We start from the raw sequence: 20,254 nt of genomic DNA, 5'->3' as shown, positions 1-20,254 counted from the left end.
TTCTTTCAATTTTAAAAGTCCTTTCCCTCTCTGCCACCCTCCAACTGGTATTTTTGGTATCTTTCTATAAATGCTAGAGAAACAGGTGAATAAAAAATCTCTTTTATCAGACATTTTAATTTCATTATTGTTATTTCACTTCAGTGACAAATGTATTTTTACAACCAACCAGCAAAGTGTCTGCTCCTCCAACAATGCTCAGACCAAGACCAGTCCGCCCTTTGGAGATATCGATGGTTGTTTCACATCCAGGAATGATGGGACAAGTAGCTGGGTCAGAGACTAATGTGGCTGGAGTTGACGATCTGCTTGTGTCTGAAACAATTAAACATCCACGTTACAGTAAGATGGCTTGGTATTAGAGAAGTGACTTTAAACCAGCATTTTGAAAGCCTACTTACAGCTATACAGCAAGAACAGAATAGATGACCTACAAAGAAAGATGGTGCCAGCTCTCTGCTCCCCTCAGACAAGCACCGCCCTGTAGTTTTATTTGCAACTGTCCAATTTTTATACCACCAAATACCTAGATCACAGTCTGGATAGCCAAAAGAAGCTATTGTACACAACAGATTCTATTTAGGACACAACTTAAACTAAACACCTATACTAGCAACTATGCAATGTAGACCAGAGATAATGGAGGTACATAATATGTATTCAACACATAAACTCAGGGATGTCAGACCCGCACTTTTGTCTAATGTCAAGGTCCATCTAACTAAATATTTCATCTCAGACTATGAGATGAATAAGAAAGATTGTTAAGTATGAATCTAGTGATATTTCACAAATCCATGGTCAAGTCAAACGATTTATACAGTCACTATTTAGTGGCATTCAAAAAGAAATTTTAACTGACACATCTTTTGGAAGCTGTAAGTTTTGTGGTGCAAGTACTTATTCTCATAGTGCAAGTATTTATGGCATCCTTATGCTGCAATTTATCCGTATATTCAATATCTCTGGTCTGTCACAAATGGGTCTTTGCTTTAGCATTTTGGTCAGCTTTGTACCCTTCACAGAAAAAAAAAAAAGCTAAAAATAATAGGAAGAGATATTGTGTTGCAACTAAAGGAAAAAATCAGCAATCGAAATGCCTGGGATACTCAGATTATATCTGTTACTTATGTCCCCTGTGCTTGAAAAAAACACCAAAATTACTTTTTTTTTCCAAAAGGTAGAAACAGGTATCTAAATCCTTTTGAGGCACTTTAAAAGGCACTAATTAGAAGTTCCACTGAAATTAAGAAAGGATGTGACCATTCAAGTATATGGCTTTATGTTAGACAAATACTTAGGTATCGTGTGAGCAATGAGTCCTGCAGGAAAAGTAAGCCTCAAAACTAAGAGTCTTGGCTTCTGAAGGGGACCAGAAGGCCAGTTAAAACTCTTTAAGGATAAAGCTTCTGTGCAAGTATAGAATAGCTTATTCTACTGCTCTGTTATGCAAGTTCTTTGTGTGTATGATGACTTCATGCTTAGTTCGAGCTAAGTACAGGAGTCAAGGCTAAAGTATAGTAATTCTGTCCAGAACACATAAAATGCATACGAAATACATGAACTGAAGAACTGGACTGGAGTCTTGGTATGAAAAATGGACCTCACCTAGACAGCTGTACCAGTACTGGGCCAAAAATTGCCTATGTAGCACTACTGGAAAAAACAAAGTGGGGTACTAGAAATCAGATCAACAGGGAAAAATTCACTAGAGATGAGTTGCTTATATAGAAGGAGGCTGTTAAGAGAAAACAAGGTGCAGAGGCAGCAAAAAGGTGGACCTGGTAAAAGGAAGCAGAAGAATAAATTGTAAAATAAGGTGGAGAACAAAGAGGAGAGAGATCTTCCAACAGTTGGGTTGTGGATGTCTGTAAATGGTAGTGAAGCCAAACTGCAATCACAAATTCCAAGATGCCAAAATCTCCATCAGGTCTTTATCCCTAAGACTCGCTGTGGCAGGCTAGAGATGGAAGGGACAGACTTGGACAAAGCAATAGATTTTACCCCAAAACTAAACACAGAAGTGAAGACAAAGAGTTTTTATTACCAGGTCTCCTGCGGATTCTTTATAGTACTATAACTGCGTATCTATACTACTGCTTGTAATAAGCAATAGAAATACGACTTAGTAATACTTGCAGTGATGTACATATAAACTCTAGTATGTGCACAACTAACTTATTAGCTTCTTAGTAGTGTAGTGCTTAACTGATAGCTATCATCAATCAGCGTCTCGACTCTCCATTCTAAAGGGGGAGAGTCAAATGTGGATAGTTATAACTGGCAAGACAGTCTCAACCATTCCCCTGTTTGAGGAAAGATGAGATGACTTTTCTCCCTCAGTAAAAGGAATGCCTCCCACTTAGTTTCAGACAATCATGACAGAGGCACCTGCTGTGCAGCCTTTGTGAGGGAGGAGGAAATTCCCCCATCCTCCTTCCTCTGCAACAGGCCAGTGAGAAAACAAGAGGCAGCTCTTTGGTGTGGAGCCTCAATACTTTGTTTAGATGGATTCGTAATTCAAAAGTACTAGAAAATGCAACTCAGAACACAGCCAAGAGCATATAAAAAGAGAGAATTTGTTTACAGGCTCAGTCTTTTTTTTTTATGTCACAAGACAGACACGTAGGGAGGGAGAACCTTACTTTTCATGGCTTCTGGCTCTGGTGAGCTGGAAGAGGGAAGACTTGCTGGTAGCTGCATACTCCTCTTCTCTGCTGGGGCAGTACTGGGAGGAACTGGTGCTGCAGTCAGGCTATCTGTCTCCACTGAGTTGATTGTAAGCCTCACCATAGTTTTGGATGTCTTCAGCAGATTAATAAACTGAATGACAAAGAGAAAAGCTGGTGAAGAGTGTAACTGCGCTGTTCAGTTATGAAACAAAATACAGCAGAAGAGTTGTTCTGCAGACTGAAGCTACAAGTCACAATCCTGCACGTTTTCTTGGTAATGACCAAGACAAATATTGATGTTTTTTATAAGAAACAGCAATAGAGAGAACTGTGGGGCAGTTAGCTGATGTTAATCAACTAGCTTCCTTGAAACTTCACCAAACTACCCCAGATGACAATGTGTCAGTCTTCAGATGGCTTCTTTGGACAAAATACTATGTTTATAGCAAATAGAAAAATCATAATGCTTCGGGGTGCCCAGTTCGGATACCGCAGAATTCAATGCCAAAATATCTACTGATTAAAATAGAAGTGCTACTGCCATCCTAGCTCCTTAATAAGATGCACAGCTGGAAGAAAACTCTGAAAATATTACCTGAACTATGGGAGGGAGAGAAGGAACTAGGGTGTAACACAAAATCTATGTTAAAGGGATACTGAAAAACCTTTAAAATCAACTGCCATCTCACAAAAAAGACACCAAATCCTCCTGAGATTTTACAGTTCAGTAGAAGTATTTTCAGAAATTACCTACTTAGTCTTTCTGTCTTATCTCTTAAAGTCTACCCACTTCCCTTAAGACAACTTCACTATCTCTTACTCACACCTTCTGAGACAGCAGTGCATCCAAGACTAAGATGGATGCTCTCCTAACTCCCCTTTTAACAAATAGAAAGTAATCTTCTCATGCCAAAAGAATCATTTTTCTTTATAGCAAGGCAGATGCTAGCAAAATGCTCTCCTTGATTCATAGAGAACTCAGACTGAGTGTGTAGAGATAGAAGTTAGAAATAATCTTGTTATTTAGGAAAGGAGATTGTTTTCTCCAAACGGCTGAAATACTAGGCCTGGAATACAATGAAGCCATTATTACAGACACTCCCCACATATAAGCACAGCTCATGATCTGTTTACCACTGATGCAACTCACCCATGTAAATTTACAGGTATTAATTTTTGCTGGTTCTAACACCTTCAAAGTTGCGCAGCTATGAAAAATCATTATTGAGCAATAGTTCATGGCTCTTCTCTCACAACTAAGTGTCTCTCAGTCACCAGACATGAATCACAGGGAAAACAAAAATCACAACTGTAGCACAGAGATAGACGATTCATGTAGCGCATTAATGTAAAATAGCAGCTGAGCTTTAAGTTCAGGCTTTAGCTAATTCTGCAGTAGTTTAACCAGATAATGCCTGCAGATCTTTGTTTTTTCAGCCAGCTTTGAAAATGAGCAGAGTATAGCCACAAAACTCTCACTCTTTGTTTAAGACACAGTCACCTCCTACATAAACAGGTGTGATTTCTGCAAAATTCCTGACAGTTCAGAAGCACCTTTTCTACTGGATATCCCACAACAATTTCATCATCCACTGCCAGGATCCGATCTCCAACTTTGATTCGTCCATCCTGGAAAAAAACATAGAATGAAAACTTTGAGCTCTGGATGCTGTTTCAAAAGACATTTTTCATTCTTTACTTGGATTTTAAATGTTCTCACACCTTTGCTGCTGCACCATGATCTGTTAAACTCTTAATGACTACTCCATGAATTGTGTCTTCCTCACTAATGGCAATTCCAAAGCCTCCTTGATCCTGGGGCAAACAGAAAAGAGCAAATGGTTAGGTATTGCATTTATCAAAATATAAGAATACATTCGCTAAATAATCTGCCAGGTCATTTACTTTGAACAACAATAGCAAAGATTTTACCTGGGGCACCACCACCAGCTGGTTAACAAAAGGTTTGCGAATAGGACAAGTGGTGACTTCTTCAGAGACACAGAGCAACTCGCAAATTTATGTGAATTTAAAGAGACTCGTGAGATTGCCAAAGTCATTATGTCAGGAAATCTTTGGGGTCTGTTCACAAAAGACCTCCAAAAATCTCTTCTGACTTCCAGTAAGTCTGTTTGCCATAAGAAAGTCCACTACAAAAAAGCAAGCTAGTGCACAGAAATATGGCTGATGTAAATTTAATTTTCACCACATACCTTAGGGAGTTCCACATACTGAATGTTTTTACAGGAACTGAAGTCAGAACAAGCAGTGGAGCTTGCAGCAGTGATATCAATCTAGTAGAAAATGAAAATGTAACTGAGCAACAATATTCAATATTTTCCATCAAAATAAAGTAGCACACAAACATCTAAAGTGGGTCTGCTTATTTTCTGGATTCATTTAAACTGCTATAACTGTATTCATGGAAATACTAGATTCACTTCATAGTTTAGACAAATATAAAATAGAACAGAATTGAGCACAGCTGTACTGAATTTAGCAGGTTTACTAAAACCTCATTTGTTTTTTCCTTGGATTTCTTTTTATTTTGTAGTGTTTGTCAAGCAAACAGGGCAATCCCCTATCCAGAACAATGGGAATATCTTAGTCATGAGAAAAAAAAAATTTGCTTTACCTCTGGAAGAGTCCCTGAGGTACACTGTGAAGCCTCTACTGACTTTGCAGGGCAAACAGCCATCTGATTTACTGCATCTTTATTTCTACAATAGATTCAGTTAAGAAATGTAGTGAGAATGTAGTAATACAGCACCATATTTCTTAGAACAAGTTTAAGTCTAGTGCTTTCCTTTATTTCTGGCACTCTCATTGCAAATATCAAAACCAGAAAACACAAGACGCACCCAAGAACTGGGTTCAAAAGCATACCTACCTTAACCAAAAATGAACACTAAACCAGAAACACTCTATGCAAAATTTGAGCATATTAAAAATAAACCTTTTTAGACAGATCTTTTACCAGAACTTACCTGATAAAGATTATTTTTACTTTAGATGGTGCACATTTGATTATTGAGGAAGCATTCTGATGAGTCCTTCCATAGAGTATTTGTCCATTTATCTACATAAAGAAAGGTAGCAATTATTTCCCCAAATATTTTAATTCTCTTAAACTATTTTAAGCTTTAAAAAAATCCATTATCCCACATCACTGACTAAAGAAGCAATTATATTGAAATAGCAGAGTATACTGTGTCCAGTTTTCACTCTCTTCTTCCAGTATAGAATTCCTTACAGTTTGATTTCAGGCTAACACTGTCACAGTGCTAAAAATGCCATTGTCTGAGTTATACTGGGTTGACTTGGCACATCATCTATTTCCACTTGCCATTGATCACCTCATGGCTGATGTAATGGTAAAGCAGGGCCATGGGAAATTCTAACCGTAACAAATATATGGATCGCTTATTACCCAGAAATGAGATATTATTTACCAAGTCTCAGCTCCGAGCTAGGCACTTTATACAGAGGAGTCTGAACACTTGCACATTTACAATGTGAAGGTCTGATGTGATGATCATTGTCTTCATTTGACACAGTAGACTCACTGAAACCCCTTGAAGCTCAGATATGATTCAAGGTATCAGTGTGAATTTGCAGACTAAGGCGAATTCACTTACATTTTTTTTAAGTTGCATTTCTTAGAAATGGAAAACTACGGTGCAGAACTCCACTCTAGGAAAGGGGAAATGATTAGAAAAGGACAGTTTGGACCTACACAAAGGGAAAATAATGCAACACGTACTGAGTTAGTACTAGCAGAAGCAAAGTAGTGGCAAACAGTGAGCAACAGATGGAAGACACTAAACAGAGGGCTGAAGCTGCGTCCATCAGGCACAGTCACAGGGATATTGAGTCTTGTGATTTACACTGGAGGTGACAATACAGTGTTTGACATGGGCTTGTGAAGAGCCAGGTAAGGCTGTCAGCTGGCAGATGGAGCATGGCCTGCCATAGCTGAGGGACAGGTACTTGGGAACACAAGGAGCAAGCTCAGATGTCTCCTCTCAGAAGAGGTTGAGACAATCTCTTGGCATCAGGTTTACAGCGTGGACAGTTAGCAAGAAATCACATGAGAGCAGACTCAGACAGACATGCTTCAATGGGTCCAGAGGATACTCAGTATCTGCAACATCAAGGTTTAAAACAAAACCACATCCATTTAACTGATTCAAGAAAACCATCTAGCAGGTAACATTGGACCCTGCAGCTATTAGGTCCCTCCATGAGACTGGGTCCACAGTGCCACAAATCCCTTATTTTCACTCCTAGTCTGCAACTGCCAGCTTACACTGTTTACACTTTCCGTGTCTCCCTCAAGCTTTGCTCAGTCTCACCACTGCCTCCCTGTACCATCTTCCCAGCACAACCTCTAACACCTCCGGCACACAGTTTTGAAGTTACACAATGCACTTCTGTAAGGGTACGGTTACCTACTGCTACCAGAAAGCATCAGAAAAGCTATAGCAGAGAATACTTCTGAAACTATATATATGCAGCTTGGGGGGTTGGAACTAGATGATCTTGAGGTCCTTTCCAACCCTAACTATTCTATGATTCCATGATTCTAACTATCATCAGCTGAACTGTGGTAATATAATAATGGACTTTATGCTCATATACATATTGGGAACGCACTTTCAGTGGTTAGGTCTGTCCATAAAGACACTAGTAAACAGCTCCAAAGTGTCATGAGATAGAAGTCCATAATACAGATGGATCTGTTCCTGTTTCTACAATTTAAATTCCACTGTATACGTTACACAATATAAAAATATTCTATTATCATATTTCCAGTAGACAGAGAAGTAATTAGAAAGTCTGGAACACTCCACAGATGGATGGACTAATGGACTTTTAATTATTTTCCATGGTCTGCAATATATTGCCCTTCCATACATCTCCATAACCCAGAAACTGCTGTCATCCCTCATTTTCGTCCATTTTAAAAGCACACATATTAGTACTACTATAACCAACTGCAACTATCTGGCAAACAATGGAATGAAAATCTGGTAGCATTGTGATGTCAACTTGGATAACTTGGGGATTTCAAAGCCCACTGAGGAACATCCACCCTGCAACAAGAATCAAATATGATAATGCATTTTAAGCTGGATTTCAGTAGAAATTGCAAAAACTCACCTCTAGTAACTCATCTGCAATCTGTAACCTGCCATCTTTGCCAGCTGCTCCATTTGGGTCAATTCCCACTATAAAGACACTCATCCTGGATCGGTCTTTGTTACCAGCAAGACTAAGTCCCAGACCTGTTCTTCCTTTTTCCAGTTCAATCATGTGTAGCTCCCCAGGCAGACTTCCATAGCGCTGCACAATCTTTTCTAAATGTAAAAATGTGGGCAGCAGAGGTTGGATTTACATTGGAGAGGTTCACAAGTCACCTACAGAGTCAAGATCAGTGTCCATTGGGCAGTATCTGATAGAAGAATACCAAACTGGGCGAGAAAATTTTAAGTGCACACCACACTTTCTTTTAAGCTAAGCCTTAGGTGACTTATAACAATACTTCTAGTTCCTTGTTTTCCTTCTAACTTCGGAAAAGATTAAAACCTCCCTTAAAAAAATAAATTAACAAAAATGCAATAATCTTCCCTCCAGTAACAATTTCAGGTAACAAAAGCTATCACACCAATTACTGCCATCAGTTACCTAAAGTACACTGAAAATCTTCAAGGAGTCCTACATGTGAAACAGTGAAGGACTCATGAAGGAAAACAGAGATTGGAATGCAATGAAGACAAACAAATTGGTTTTATATTTCATTATGTGCATCTGACCAAGCACAGCTAAAAGCTGACAGGCACACAAACCAGAAAGCACATGAAAATGAAGTAGTTCAAACTGGATCCCCCCGTATCTTCTGCTACAGTACTATTTCAACACTGAATATTTAAAACATTGTCATATAGGAAAAACTTACTCCAGCTGTAACCGAACTCATCCTCCTTTTCCCCATCCTCTGGGACTCTGCTAGAAGATGACTGTGTGACATTACAGCTCATTCCTGAAAATGCTGAAGGTGGGGGCACAGGCAAGTTACACAGTGAAGTCTTTTCTGGTTCTAAATCAGACTGACCAAATACCTGTGGAAAATAAGAAAAACACAGACTAAGCAGATGCAGACTCTGTGTAGGGCAAACTAGTATACAAAAATGTTGAATGGTAACGACTATGGCTTTGAAGTTTAAATACCAAGCAGCTGGAATTCTAAATTAGTAATACAGCACAGAAAGCCTGCAAGAGATCAAAGATGGAAACAAACACCAGGCAAGGCAAGAGATAACATCACTCCAAAATGTATTCAGAAGCAAACAGACCTCACAATAAAAGCCCAATTCAGTAAAGTTTTATGTGCCACTTTACATTTCACAAAAAATCTCTAATGATTGAAGACTCTTTTTTTTTTTTTTTTTTTAATGCCATATCTGTAAGAGACTTTTACTTAATTTTATTTTTAAAAGCTACTGCACATAATTTCTTTCTATCATATGCTTTGGATGCCAAATAGGAGGAAAGGGAAAGGAAACAAAGAACTTGGTGCTTTCAAAAAATGCCCTCAGGAAAAAAAAAGAAAATAACTGGCATATTAAGTAAAAGGACAATTTAAAAATAAAAGGAAAAGACAATATCTGGACTTTTTCAGTCTTATTTACTGGCTTTCTATAAGCTGCACGGGGTAGATCAGACAAAGGAGGATACGCATTAAATCATGAAGGAGACAAATACTTTTGGTCTTCATGCATGTGGTCTATCCATATTCACAAAAAGTTTAAAATTGTTACTACACGACTACTGCAATATAATGGTTAAACACCCAAATCCAGAATCTGCCAAGCCTCCACTGAAGTCAGTTTCCCTAAGAAATATGAGTCTGATTAGGGATTTGGCTAAGAGTTTGTAATTTATATCACTATGGCTTGCTCAGCGTAAACATGTAGTATGAAACTTGTATCTGAGTATCATCTTTCTGAAGCCTATGCATACTCAAGAGACTAAGAGATTTTGATACTTAGCAGATCAGCAGCTGATGTAAAAACCAAAGACTTTAGTAGAAAATAAAGTATTTTTCCAGCACTATAGGATTTTCAGGTGTTGCCCCAGCTTCATAGGTCTGTTCTCATCATTTCAGCTTTCATTACCTCCATTAGCTTAAGTTTGAACATATGGTGTTTCTGGGTACTGAAAACACAGACTTCTTCACCAGAGGCAACAGTGAAATGGATAACAACATACACCTTAGGAAACTCCAACCTGCTTTAAATTAAAGGCATTGAAAAAAAAAAATAGAAGGTTACCAATTTAGTCATATGACAATTTAAGGAAGGGCCCATCTCTCAAGGAAAATGAATTACCTTCATTCTCTGTATACTTGAAAGATTTAAAGAAAATGAAAATGCCCTATTTCTGTTCCTTCATTCTGCTTCTGCTCGGAAAAAAAAAATAAATAATTCTTTTCATAGAATCACAGAATCATAGAATGGTTTGGTTTGGAAAGGACCTTAAGATCATCCAGTTCCACCATGGGCAGGGATACCTCACTCTAGACCATGTCACCAAAGGCTCTGTCCAACCCGGTCTCAAACTCTGCCAGGGATGGAGCATTCACCACTGAATTCAGGAACTTGTTCTAGGAGCTTAACTAAGAAGTCATTGAATGCCAAAAGTGTGGTAAGTTCTAATACAGCACCCAAGCCAATCATTTTATAAAAAAAGCATAAAATTGCTATATGATTTTTTTTTATCGTATCAGTCACATTGATCTGTGCTTGAAATTTAAGGCAATGTCATCCAGCTGAGATGATAAATTGCATCACCAAACTTCACGTAGGCATTATTTACAGTTTTTGCAGGTTATACTCTAAAACAAGCTAATCATTACAGGGCAGAAATAAATCCAACTAAAGCACCAAAATTCTAGCAAAGACATTGTTACCCATCAGAGTAAGAGCTGTGTGGAAACAGTATTTAGTAACATTCACAGCAATTTTTCATAATCAAAAATTCATGTATCCACCATGAAGAGAATTTGGTGACATACCTCTGCCTCAAGAAGGGGTGAAAGGGAGAGCAGTTCTAGAAACACAGATTTTTCAGAGTGCTTTGTGGAGTTTTAACTAGAAACCTACATTACATACATTTAAAAATGAGGAAATAGAGAGTGAGAGCAGAACAGATCAGCAGATCTTACAGTAGTCTCTGTGTTATAAAATGAAAATTAATATACCACTTTAGCGGTACTCTTGGTAAATGACAGTGCCCAAGAACTTTGCAAAATCAAAGAAAACATGACTAAAAAAGAAAAAAGAACAAAAAATTGCTGTCAAGAACCTCTAGAAGATCTATAACGTGTGGATCTATGGCTGACAGATTAGCATTTATGAACTGCAGTCACCACTATCTGACAGTAAAATGTTTCCTTCTTTACCTCTGTGCAAGTGTACACAAATCTGAACATGTCTGATGTTCGAAGAAATGCTGAAACCACAGCAAAAGCAAGGCTCCTTTGTGAGAAGCATAAAAAAGGTGTTGCAATGGCATTTGGGTGGAAGGGACCATGTCCTGCATCCAGAACACAGCCTGCCACGCATGCACCATCAGCAGCAGAGGTTGGCCCCAACAATTTGCACACACATAAGACTTTTGCTCCCTGAATCGGGCCACACATGAAAAACCTAAAATGCTTTAACTCATGAAATACTTTCAGTGGTCAATGGCACAGTATTTCATTTAAAATGCAAAGCACCAGACAGTGCATGAACCCATTTGGCTACCAGGGTCACTGATCACAGCCAAGCAAATATCAGAAATGTGGAGCAGTATCATTTGCAACAAAGGAGGCACACACAAAGGAAGAAACGTATCACAGGTCATGTACAAATGTACAGCACATATACAGTAGGACCTACTCACTGGAATCAAGACAAACCTTGAATGGTGTGGGAGCAAAAGGGTTAGTTGGGGAACAACGGAAGGTAACCCTAATTGGATTCGATACCTCCTACAGTAACAGAAAACAGTAATCCATGTTACAGCACCTTTGGCAATACATAGCATTATTAATAAATAACTCTTTATGGATTCATTTTACTAACTGCAGCAACTTTATTAACTCATTTATAAATGGACAAAAGTATTTTAGGGGTTACTAAGGACCCTGATTCAGCAAAGTTTCTTACTGTACATAAACCTTAGTTCAGCAGAAGCGGACAGAGAGAACAAAACACCATTCTTAATGTTAAAAAAGGAATTATGCAGAACCTTAAAAAACATTATTCTTTCTCTACAAGTATGTGCAATTTTTTTCAGAAATACTTTTGAAAATATAGACAGTACAAGCCATCATTTACGTTACACTTCTACTCCTGTTCCTCAGAACTGTAGCAAGCACAAAGACAGATTTCAAATACACATGCAATTATACCCCACACATCATAAATGCTTGTTATACGTTCAATGTATTTGACAACATGAGAAAACAGACAAAGGGCACACTCACTCCCAAGATGTATAAACAGCTAGGAATTATTTTATTAATTCAGAAATGCATGCACATAAGAACGAAGCTTTTATTTATTACTGTGTTAGAGGTTAAGTCTGTTCCCAATATGAGTAACATGCAGTAAGTACTAACCACAGGAAATAAACAAAAAAATTCTTTCATATTTCCAAAGATGTCAGCATCCTGTTTATGGTGCATTAAAATCATTTTTAAGAAGCAAAGGAAAAATATTTTCAGCATCACAAAATGAAAGCTGCCAGTGTTGTTTGGGGATTTTTTTTTTTTTTTCTAATGCAAAACCAAAAAGAGATATCAAACCTGGAAAGTCCTCCCCACATGAAAGGAAAACGAAGTACGGAACAGCAAAACACCTCACGCTGATGAGAGAGTTACACTCAGGTAGATAATCTTACATAAACCACAGGGTCCAATTTTGTAACTGAGAACTTACTCCTTTGGTACCTCTGATTATATCAGATTTAGTGGTTATCATTAATGGAGCTGGCATTTTTTTTAACTTCTTCAAACCTTTCTATGTGCATGTGTGTCTGTGGCTTTCTAATTCACAACACAGAAATTCCACTCTCATCAGCACAGTATTTCACCCAAAATGGTATAAAAGAATTTAAATGCAGACAATAATGGCAAAGAAGCACACATATAATGTTTGGTGAGTCAAAGGCAGACAGTGTGTCATCATCCAACCTTGTCAGTGTTGAACTGAGAAGAATCAGCAAACGGGTTAGTGCTGCTGAAGACAGCTGGCCTACAGAAGAGACTGTTCTGCGGGAAAGGCAGGGAAGGGTTCTAAAAGGTAAACATAATAGAAACTAAACAAAAACATTTTTACATTTTTACATGAATCCTTACTGACTCACAAAACACCACATATTTAGCTAGCTGTTTGCTAAGTCTGCTTTCTGTACTTCGCTACAGACATGTGAAGGTAAGCAAAACTGTGTTTAGTATTTTCATCAGCTATGTTTAGAAGACCATAAATGAAAAGCTTCCTCCTAACTGCTCTAGCCTACAAAGTGCATAAAGTGCAGAATTCAGCAGCATACACAATAAAAAAATTACTTGCTAATATTTGATGTTTGTACCGTTTTGTCCAAGCATCTCAGCATATGGGATACTCTTATACATTAGTTAATTACAAGTTGTGGTTTTCCCAATTAGAATAAACACAATTCTCTGTAATAATGCAGTAATTTAGTTTTATTTTGAAAGCCACTGATTAATTCTCATTATTTGATTTACCTCCTGTGGTAACACACTCACTGTCTCGCACAAGAGAAGGTTTAATAATATTAGGCATGTCTAAACAGACTTCATATTTAATAACAACTTTTACAGATCACTTTTTACGTGTCTGCACGAATCTATAGTTTTCTGAATTTATAGCTTAATGAGACTAAATTCTCTAGTCTCCTCCTAGACCACATACATGAAGACAATACAAGGAACTTCCTTATTATTATTTAACACAAAATTAGTTTTCCTATTTAGACAAAATTAAAGGATTTTAAAACAATTAAAGTATTAATATTCCTTACACAGCTTTTGTTATGTATTTTAAGATCAGAATCTGTTTAATAAAGAGGTAACAGCTCTGTTTTTTGCATAATATTTTGGAAATACTGTTCAATGTATACTTAAAAGTAATTTCTACACTAGGTGTATTCATCTGGCAATTAACCAAATGTTGTAGGGCTCTAAGTTTAGCACTGCTGGAAAATAAGAAGTATAGTAAACAAAAAGGAATGTGAAAGGTTTGCAGTATCAACTGATATGTTTACATATGTCTTGGTTCTACGGTATCTTCATCAGTGACAAAGTAGAGCTGTTCTGGGCAACTTGAGGATAAAGACATCCCTCCTTATTGCGGGACGGTCGGACTAGATGAACTTTGATGGTCCTTTCCAACCCAAACTATTCTATGATTCTATAAACAAGGTTTCTTCACTGGCAAGTCAAAGTTAACAGGCAGTTTCCCTAGAAGATTTTCTGTTTACACATGCTATTCACATTTGATTTTTAATTTTATAAAGGGAAGTTTAGGAAAAGTAATTTGCCAGTGTATTGACCCTACTATATTTGTTTTCTGCATAAAATTTTAAATTGAATCTTGGTAAAAATTTATGCAACTAAAATAACCACCATAAACATTTTTTATATAACCTGTGAAATCCTAGTAAAGAGAAAACAAAAGATCAGTCACTGTAATTCAAAATCTTGCCTTTTGTATTTCATCATGATGGTATAGCACCTAAAATACTACTGCTAGCTCAAATTCTAATGCTTGAAACCGCACTGTTATTAAAGTGCTATTAATGGACTGACTACCATGAGAAAAAAAAATACAGAGCATGGCTTAGCACACTTTCTAAAAAAGTCTAGGACAGGAAAAGCAAATGCTACAATAAAGGGTATTTTTCCTGTTACTCGGTTGTTGCGGTTTTGTGTTGTTTTGTGCTGTTTCAAAACAAACCCTAAAATAACAGGATTTATTTTATATTTGTTATTTTTTTATTTAACTAACTTTTCTTCAGCATTTTAATATGTCCAGGATGCTGAAGTATCACAAACTAGGTAGCATTTCCTATAGCACAGTGCTGTAACCCTATAAATTACCTGGGACCATAACCATCATGATGGATTAATTCTTACTCAGAAATACCCAGAGCAGTGTCAGTATGAAATACAGATTTTAATGGATAACTTCCTGCCAAAAAAATTATCAACTAGCTTTTCACACCTTATTTGCATTATTTGGGCATTATTCTGGAGTACACTTAGGATCTCTTTACTAGCTACAGAAGCCTAAATGAAAAAACAAACAGAAAGAAACTGACTGGTTAGTAACACATCACTTGAAACTGACTGCCTTGCTAAACACATGGTATTACCATATTAAATATAGCTACAGTGTGCAGGCAGCTAGCTATCTGGGTCACTGCACATGAATGAAGGCAGGAAATTTTCTTGTAAGATCTTATTATAAAGTACAGATGCAAGTTTCGTAAGATGAAGACAATAAATATAATGCTATTTACAAAGATCACAAAGCAACATATATGTACTTGCAATGTTTCTGCTTACAGAGAAACAAAGGTTTGCCAATAAACAGCCAAGAAATAACCTACAAACTTAACAGTTGAAGAATAATGAGAACAAAGAACTGTAATTAAAAATAGCAAAGGAGCATTCTCTAAAAAAACATAAGTTGTGATAAAGTAATGGAATCATTCCCATCCCAAACTGGCCTGAACATTGAGCAGTGGCAGTTTTGCTCACATCACAGCAAATGCAAAAGCCGTACTTTAGTATCTCGAGCATCAACAACCAACATTCAATACAGCTTTTCATGCAACTTTACCTTAGATGACTGACGATAAAAGGGGTTAGTAGTTTTCTGCCCACAGTGAGCAGAAGCTGAAGAAGGGCTATAAAGAGACTCTGGCTGGGGAACAAGAGTTATGAGACAGCTAGTAAATAAACATGCAGCTTACACAGACTCTACAATGAGGAAGTTTAGTTTCTAGTGATGCAAGCAACTTATATTAAAACTCAGTAGCTTTTGTCTGCAATGTCCATGCAGCTTAGTGACGGAAAACTTTCATGTGCTTCTAGGTCCTTTCATTAATGTCCAATGAATTTTTTAACAGGTGCTGTATTTCTGCATGCGCTCCTTGGACATGCTGTCAATCTCTAAGAGTTGGGTTTATTAGACTCCTACTCTGCCCCCCAACAAATTATGTTTCTTGAGGCTTTTCAAAATAGTTTGAGGACGGCGTGCTGGAAGGCAATTCCAAATCCAAATCGATTTCATTCTAAATGGAAATAATACTTAAATCAAATATTTGTTCCTACAATGGCTGAGATGGAACATTAAGGATTAAATATCCCATTCCCAAACACCACCACCTTGAACACTGTTTTATCTATTACTATGTATTACATCTCTTTTCATATTCTTTATGCTTACCCTTGGTTTGCTTATAATGCTCTGTACCATAAAGACTACAGGATTGCCTGCCTTCCGTATGGCTTCCACAGCTTGTTCATGGCTGGCATCTCTGAGATCAATTCCATCCACCTGTAATTGGAAGGCCTCATCTTAAAATTTCAAAAAGCTACAAGAATCATGAACGAGCTTCGTGTTTTGGTTAGGGAACTTTGACTAAAACCTAAGCCCAAACCTTTGTTACTGGTGCAAAGGTTTCTAATGACTTAGCCTGAGGTCCCTCACACACAGGTTTGAGATTTCTAAGAGCACTGGAAGGACATCAAATAAATATTTTCTATGGTTTTAAATTCAGGATGTCAATGTTCTTGGTTCAGGCTCCATACGTTTTCCCACAAGCAACATAATAGAAGAGATATGATAATGTGATAAAGAAAGAGGAAATAAGATAATGTGAAGAAAGTGGTAGCGTTTGCCAAATATTGCTTCCTGTAAATCCTATCTTGGAATAAGCTTCCTCCCAGGACTTTATGAGATTTACAAACTGAAAATTGTTAGGTGCTGGAGAATCTTTTATTATTGGGTATGATGTCAGTACACGGTACTTTTTTCCCCCCTTTTCTTTTTTTTTTTTTTTTTTTATCCCCAAACACGATAAGACAAGTTTAGCTACTAAACACTTTCCACAGAAGGTAAACTTTCATGTCAGCTAAAAAGCTTTCTCTCTTCTAGAAGAAAGGATTTACAAAGGATGATGAAAGACAAATGTTTGATTGGTTGTTTTTCTTCATTCCTTTGTATGCATTGCTGTGTAAAACAGTTTGCCTTGCAATTCAGGTAAGAACCAGGTTATGGTGAGGGTAGCATCAGTAAAGCATTCTTATAGTGGCCATAATGAAAGCTAGAAGCTAACATAGAAAAGTTATTTGTTAGTGGCAATTCTTGAACACAAAGTTATAGAATAAGGATTACCCCTAACTTTTTAATTGTTTACCTTAAACTTAACCATCCAATATTAAAAAAAAAGCACAAAACCAATCTGAGAGAGAAAATTCTAAACCTACAAGGAACTGAAAAATTACACTAAGGCACTCTGACAACCTGTAAGTGAAATACTGTATGCACTAGTACAGAAAAGCTTTGATATGCCACAATTTGAGAAACTGAAATAATCCATTCAGAAACAATCACATTAACAAACTATTAGTTACTTAATTGCACTCACCGACTCCAACTTCTGCAAGCCCCCTTGTCAGAGACAACATGAATTTATAAAAATCCAGGTATACACCTATAAGTAATGTTTTTTAACTTTTTATCAAGGAAATTCCACCTCCTAACTTGTCATACACTGGAAACTCTTCCACCCTACTGTAGAAAGTCCTATTTATATTAAGGTACTATTTCAAGTTCCTTTATAAAGATCTTGCGGCAGAGAGCAAAACGAAGTTTAAGTACCACCATGTAAAGCCAGCCCTGTCTCAGCTAGGGTAAGAATCACCACTTAACCATCACCCTGTTTATTATGTTCTCACTGACAGACAATCAGCTAAGGACATCCTCAGCTAAGGGTGACAGACAATCAACTAAGGGTGTAGAGGAGTGCAATTCATAATGGCCTGACACTGGAGATGAGGTAATGTCTGACTTATGATAACCACCACATGAAAGACACACTCCTTTCAGTATATTCATTCTTCAAATCTTTAAACAAGAAAGCAAAAGTGGCTGCATCAACATGGGTCTGGCTAAGCTGAACAGAAATCTAGATAAATTCCTCCATGTGACATCACTGGCTACCCTGCTCTCAGGCATGGACACAATGCTCTTAACTTCCTTTGTACCAAATCCAGCTTTTGTCACGTAAGCAGGAAAAAAAACTCGTCCTTAATTCCTGCACAAGATGCACAAGGATGATGTGATCTGAGTAAGATTAATTAGGAAACAAGCTTGGCATTTATTTGCATGATTTGCTATTCACTAGCCAATATTCAAAGGTAAAGCCTTTTAGTTTCACCAAACTTAAGCTTTTTCCTACACACACTGGTTTAACAGGCAGGTAGAACTGCTGGCTTTGTAGCCCCCCATGTGTTTGCTCACAGAGTCTGTCATCTATGCTTTAGGTTGCATATTCAGCTTGAAGCTGTCTGCACACAAACATCAGCAGATGGTACTACATACACTGTATGGCTCAAGAGGTGCCAGCTGGAGCAATTACACAGCTGTTGGCCCAGGACCACCTCAGCGGCTCCTGAGATGCCAGGGTATTGCAAGCAGAAGGCACTCGGCTGGTACCTCCACGATCCGATCTCCGGTTTTTAGCGTCCCATTTTTGCCGGCTGGGCTGTCTTCCAGGATGTGCTTGATAAATATCCCTCTCATTACTTCTCCATTACTCAGGCGGCTCCCCATCCCTCGTCCTCCAACAATGCTGATTCCCAGTGACTTGCTAGGCTCTCTCCAGAGTTCAACCCTGTTGTGACAAAATAAGGACCAAAATAAATGAAAATCTGCTGTGATTATGACAAAGCTGCACAATAGAGAGACCTGGATTTGCACAATAGCTTAAAAAAAAAAATTAAAAAAAAATCAGAAACAGCTCCTCCTTGGAAAGTTGTTTGTTTTTTTTTTTTGTTTGTTTGGTTGGTTTTTTTTTTCAGTGAGAGTTATCTACTAGATTGCTCAGAAAGTCTGCAATTGTGTCTGTTGTTTACTTTATTTTGGATTCTAATAAAAAATTTAATACTTCTCTCTGTCTCTTCTTACTGGCTCCCAGAGAGTCAGTCTATAAAGACAAATTACTAAAGTAAGCAAGAAACTGCAAGATTACACCAATTAAGCCCAATGGCAGTAAAAATCAACAGTGAATTACTCCAACAAGGCATAACATACACAAGTGCCACAATTCTGTTGTTTTCTTATTCATCTTAAAATATATTACAGGATTCAAATTTTTTTCATTTCAGATGAAATTTTATACTGTGCAACTAGATCTGCACTTACTTTCTGGGCTGGTTCCAGTTACTGAAAGCTGCATTTTGAAGTTCACTTTCTTCTCCCTCCCCCTCTTCACGTTCTGGAAGCTCTGGGAGTTCCCTGCTGATGAACAGGAACAGCTTTTTATTGTAATGGCTGTTGGTCTGAAGAAAATTCTCCATCTTTCAGCCCTTCTAAAATAAAACTTATCTTCCTAAATTGTGCAAAGGGTACAGAAAGTGTCACATCTGAGAGTTCTACGCGAGAAAACAGTAAGTCTCACCTAACAGTATGTGAAGACAAAAGCTCAAGTGGCACAGTTCCCTCTGTTTGTTGTCCCAAACTGGCCCTGTACTCGTCCAAATTTTCTGCTGGCACATATGTAATACTGCAATAAAATGGGATATGGTTAAAGTAGTACAAGGACTGCTGGGATGTGTGAGGAATGATTATGAGGAAGCCTCTCAAGACTACTTCGTGGAGCCATTGACTTCAAAGCCACAGTGCTGGTATACTGGGAATAAATAGTTTGCATGAATCCTTTGTGACTTTGCAACAAATATGCATTTATGGTCAAATTAGGTAGCTGAACAACACCATAATTTTCTGAGGGCTGTCCATTCCATTTTAAGTAAATGGTGTTTGGACAATGACAAGAGCATAATAGAGACAATCCAGCTTCAATCAAAACAGATTCCTCGTGCAAAAAAGACAAACACTGACGATCTGTGAAATGTGAAGCACCATTACCATCCTAAATGCTGGCTGAAATGTTTCTTGAAGTCAGCTTGCAGGAGGTTTTGTGCTTTCCTGGGCAATTTTGTATCTATTTTAGGTTTTTATGCTTTTGGTGAAAAGTATTGCATGGGTCTGGACTTACAAATGTGTTACAGCACACCACCTGCGCTGCAGGGAGCAATTCCCTGATCAGCTCCTTCCTCCACCCCTTAATGCACTCCCAGCCAGCTTGGGACAATCAGACAGTCAAGTTTCACCAGCCAAATGACATGCAAACTCCAGAAGTCCGGGTGTAACCTGACCTTGTTTGAATGCCAGGAACAGAAATGGCCCAATAGGCTGGGGAGGGGGAAACAAAGAGAA

General features: G+C 37.8%; 1 protein-coding gene across 6 annotated transcripts in view; it reads right to left on the bottom strand.

Moving 5' to 3' along the window:
• The window catches only part of MPDZ (multiple PDZ domain crumbs cell polarity complex component), a 93,349-nt gene that overhangs the window by 13,354 nt on the left and 59,741 nt on the right, over positions 1-20,254 (bottom strand). For 3 of the 6 annotated variants that reach the window (XM_065661285.1, XM_065661287.1, XM_065661289.1), the window contains 15 exons: positions 19,437-19,541; positions 19,181-19,276; positions 18,473-18,650; positions 16,199-16,309; positions 12,916-13,017; positions 11,638-11,709; positions 8,632-8,794; positions 7,836-8,032; positions 5,660-5,751; positions 5,308-5,392; positions 4,886-4,966; positions 4,395-4,487; positions 4,227-4,301; positions 2,646-2,823; positions 170-315 (listed from right to left, as the gene is read on the bottom strand). In XM_065661285.1, coding sequence (XP_065517357.1) covers positions 170-315; positions 2,646-2,823; positions 4,227-4,301; positions 4,395-4,487; positions 4,886-4,966; positions 5,308-5,392; positions 5,660-5,751; positions 7,836-8,032; positions 8,632-8,794; positions 11,638-11,709; positions 12,916-13,017; positions 16,199-16,309; positions 18,473-18,650; positions 19,181-19,276; positions 19,437-19,541 — 1,774 coding nt within the window. The remainder of the gene's footprint in view (positions 1-169; positions 316-2,645; positions 2,824-4,226; positions 4,302-4,394; positions 4,488-4,885; positions 4,967-5,307; positions 5,393-5,659; positions 5,752-7,835; positions 8,033-8,631; positions 8,795-11,637; positions 11,710-12,915; positions 13,018-16,198; positions 16,310-18,472; positions 18,651-19,180; positions 19,277-19,436; positions 19,542-20,254) is intronic. The other 3 variants (XM_065661286.1, XM_065661290.1, XM_065661291.1) reach the window with 3 other exon arrangements.

This window comes from Lathamus discolor, chromosome Z (genome assembly GCF_037157495.1).
Source record: "Lathamus discolor isolate bLatDis1 chromosome Z, bLatDis1.hap1, whole genome shotgun sequence".
Lineage (NCBI taxonomy): Eukaryota > Metazoa > Chordata > Aves > Psittaciformes > Psittacidae > Lathamus > Lathamus discolor.
This window is presented reverse-complemented; position numbering and strand designations above follow the sequence as displayed.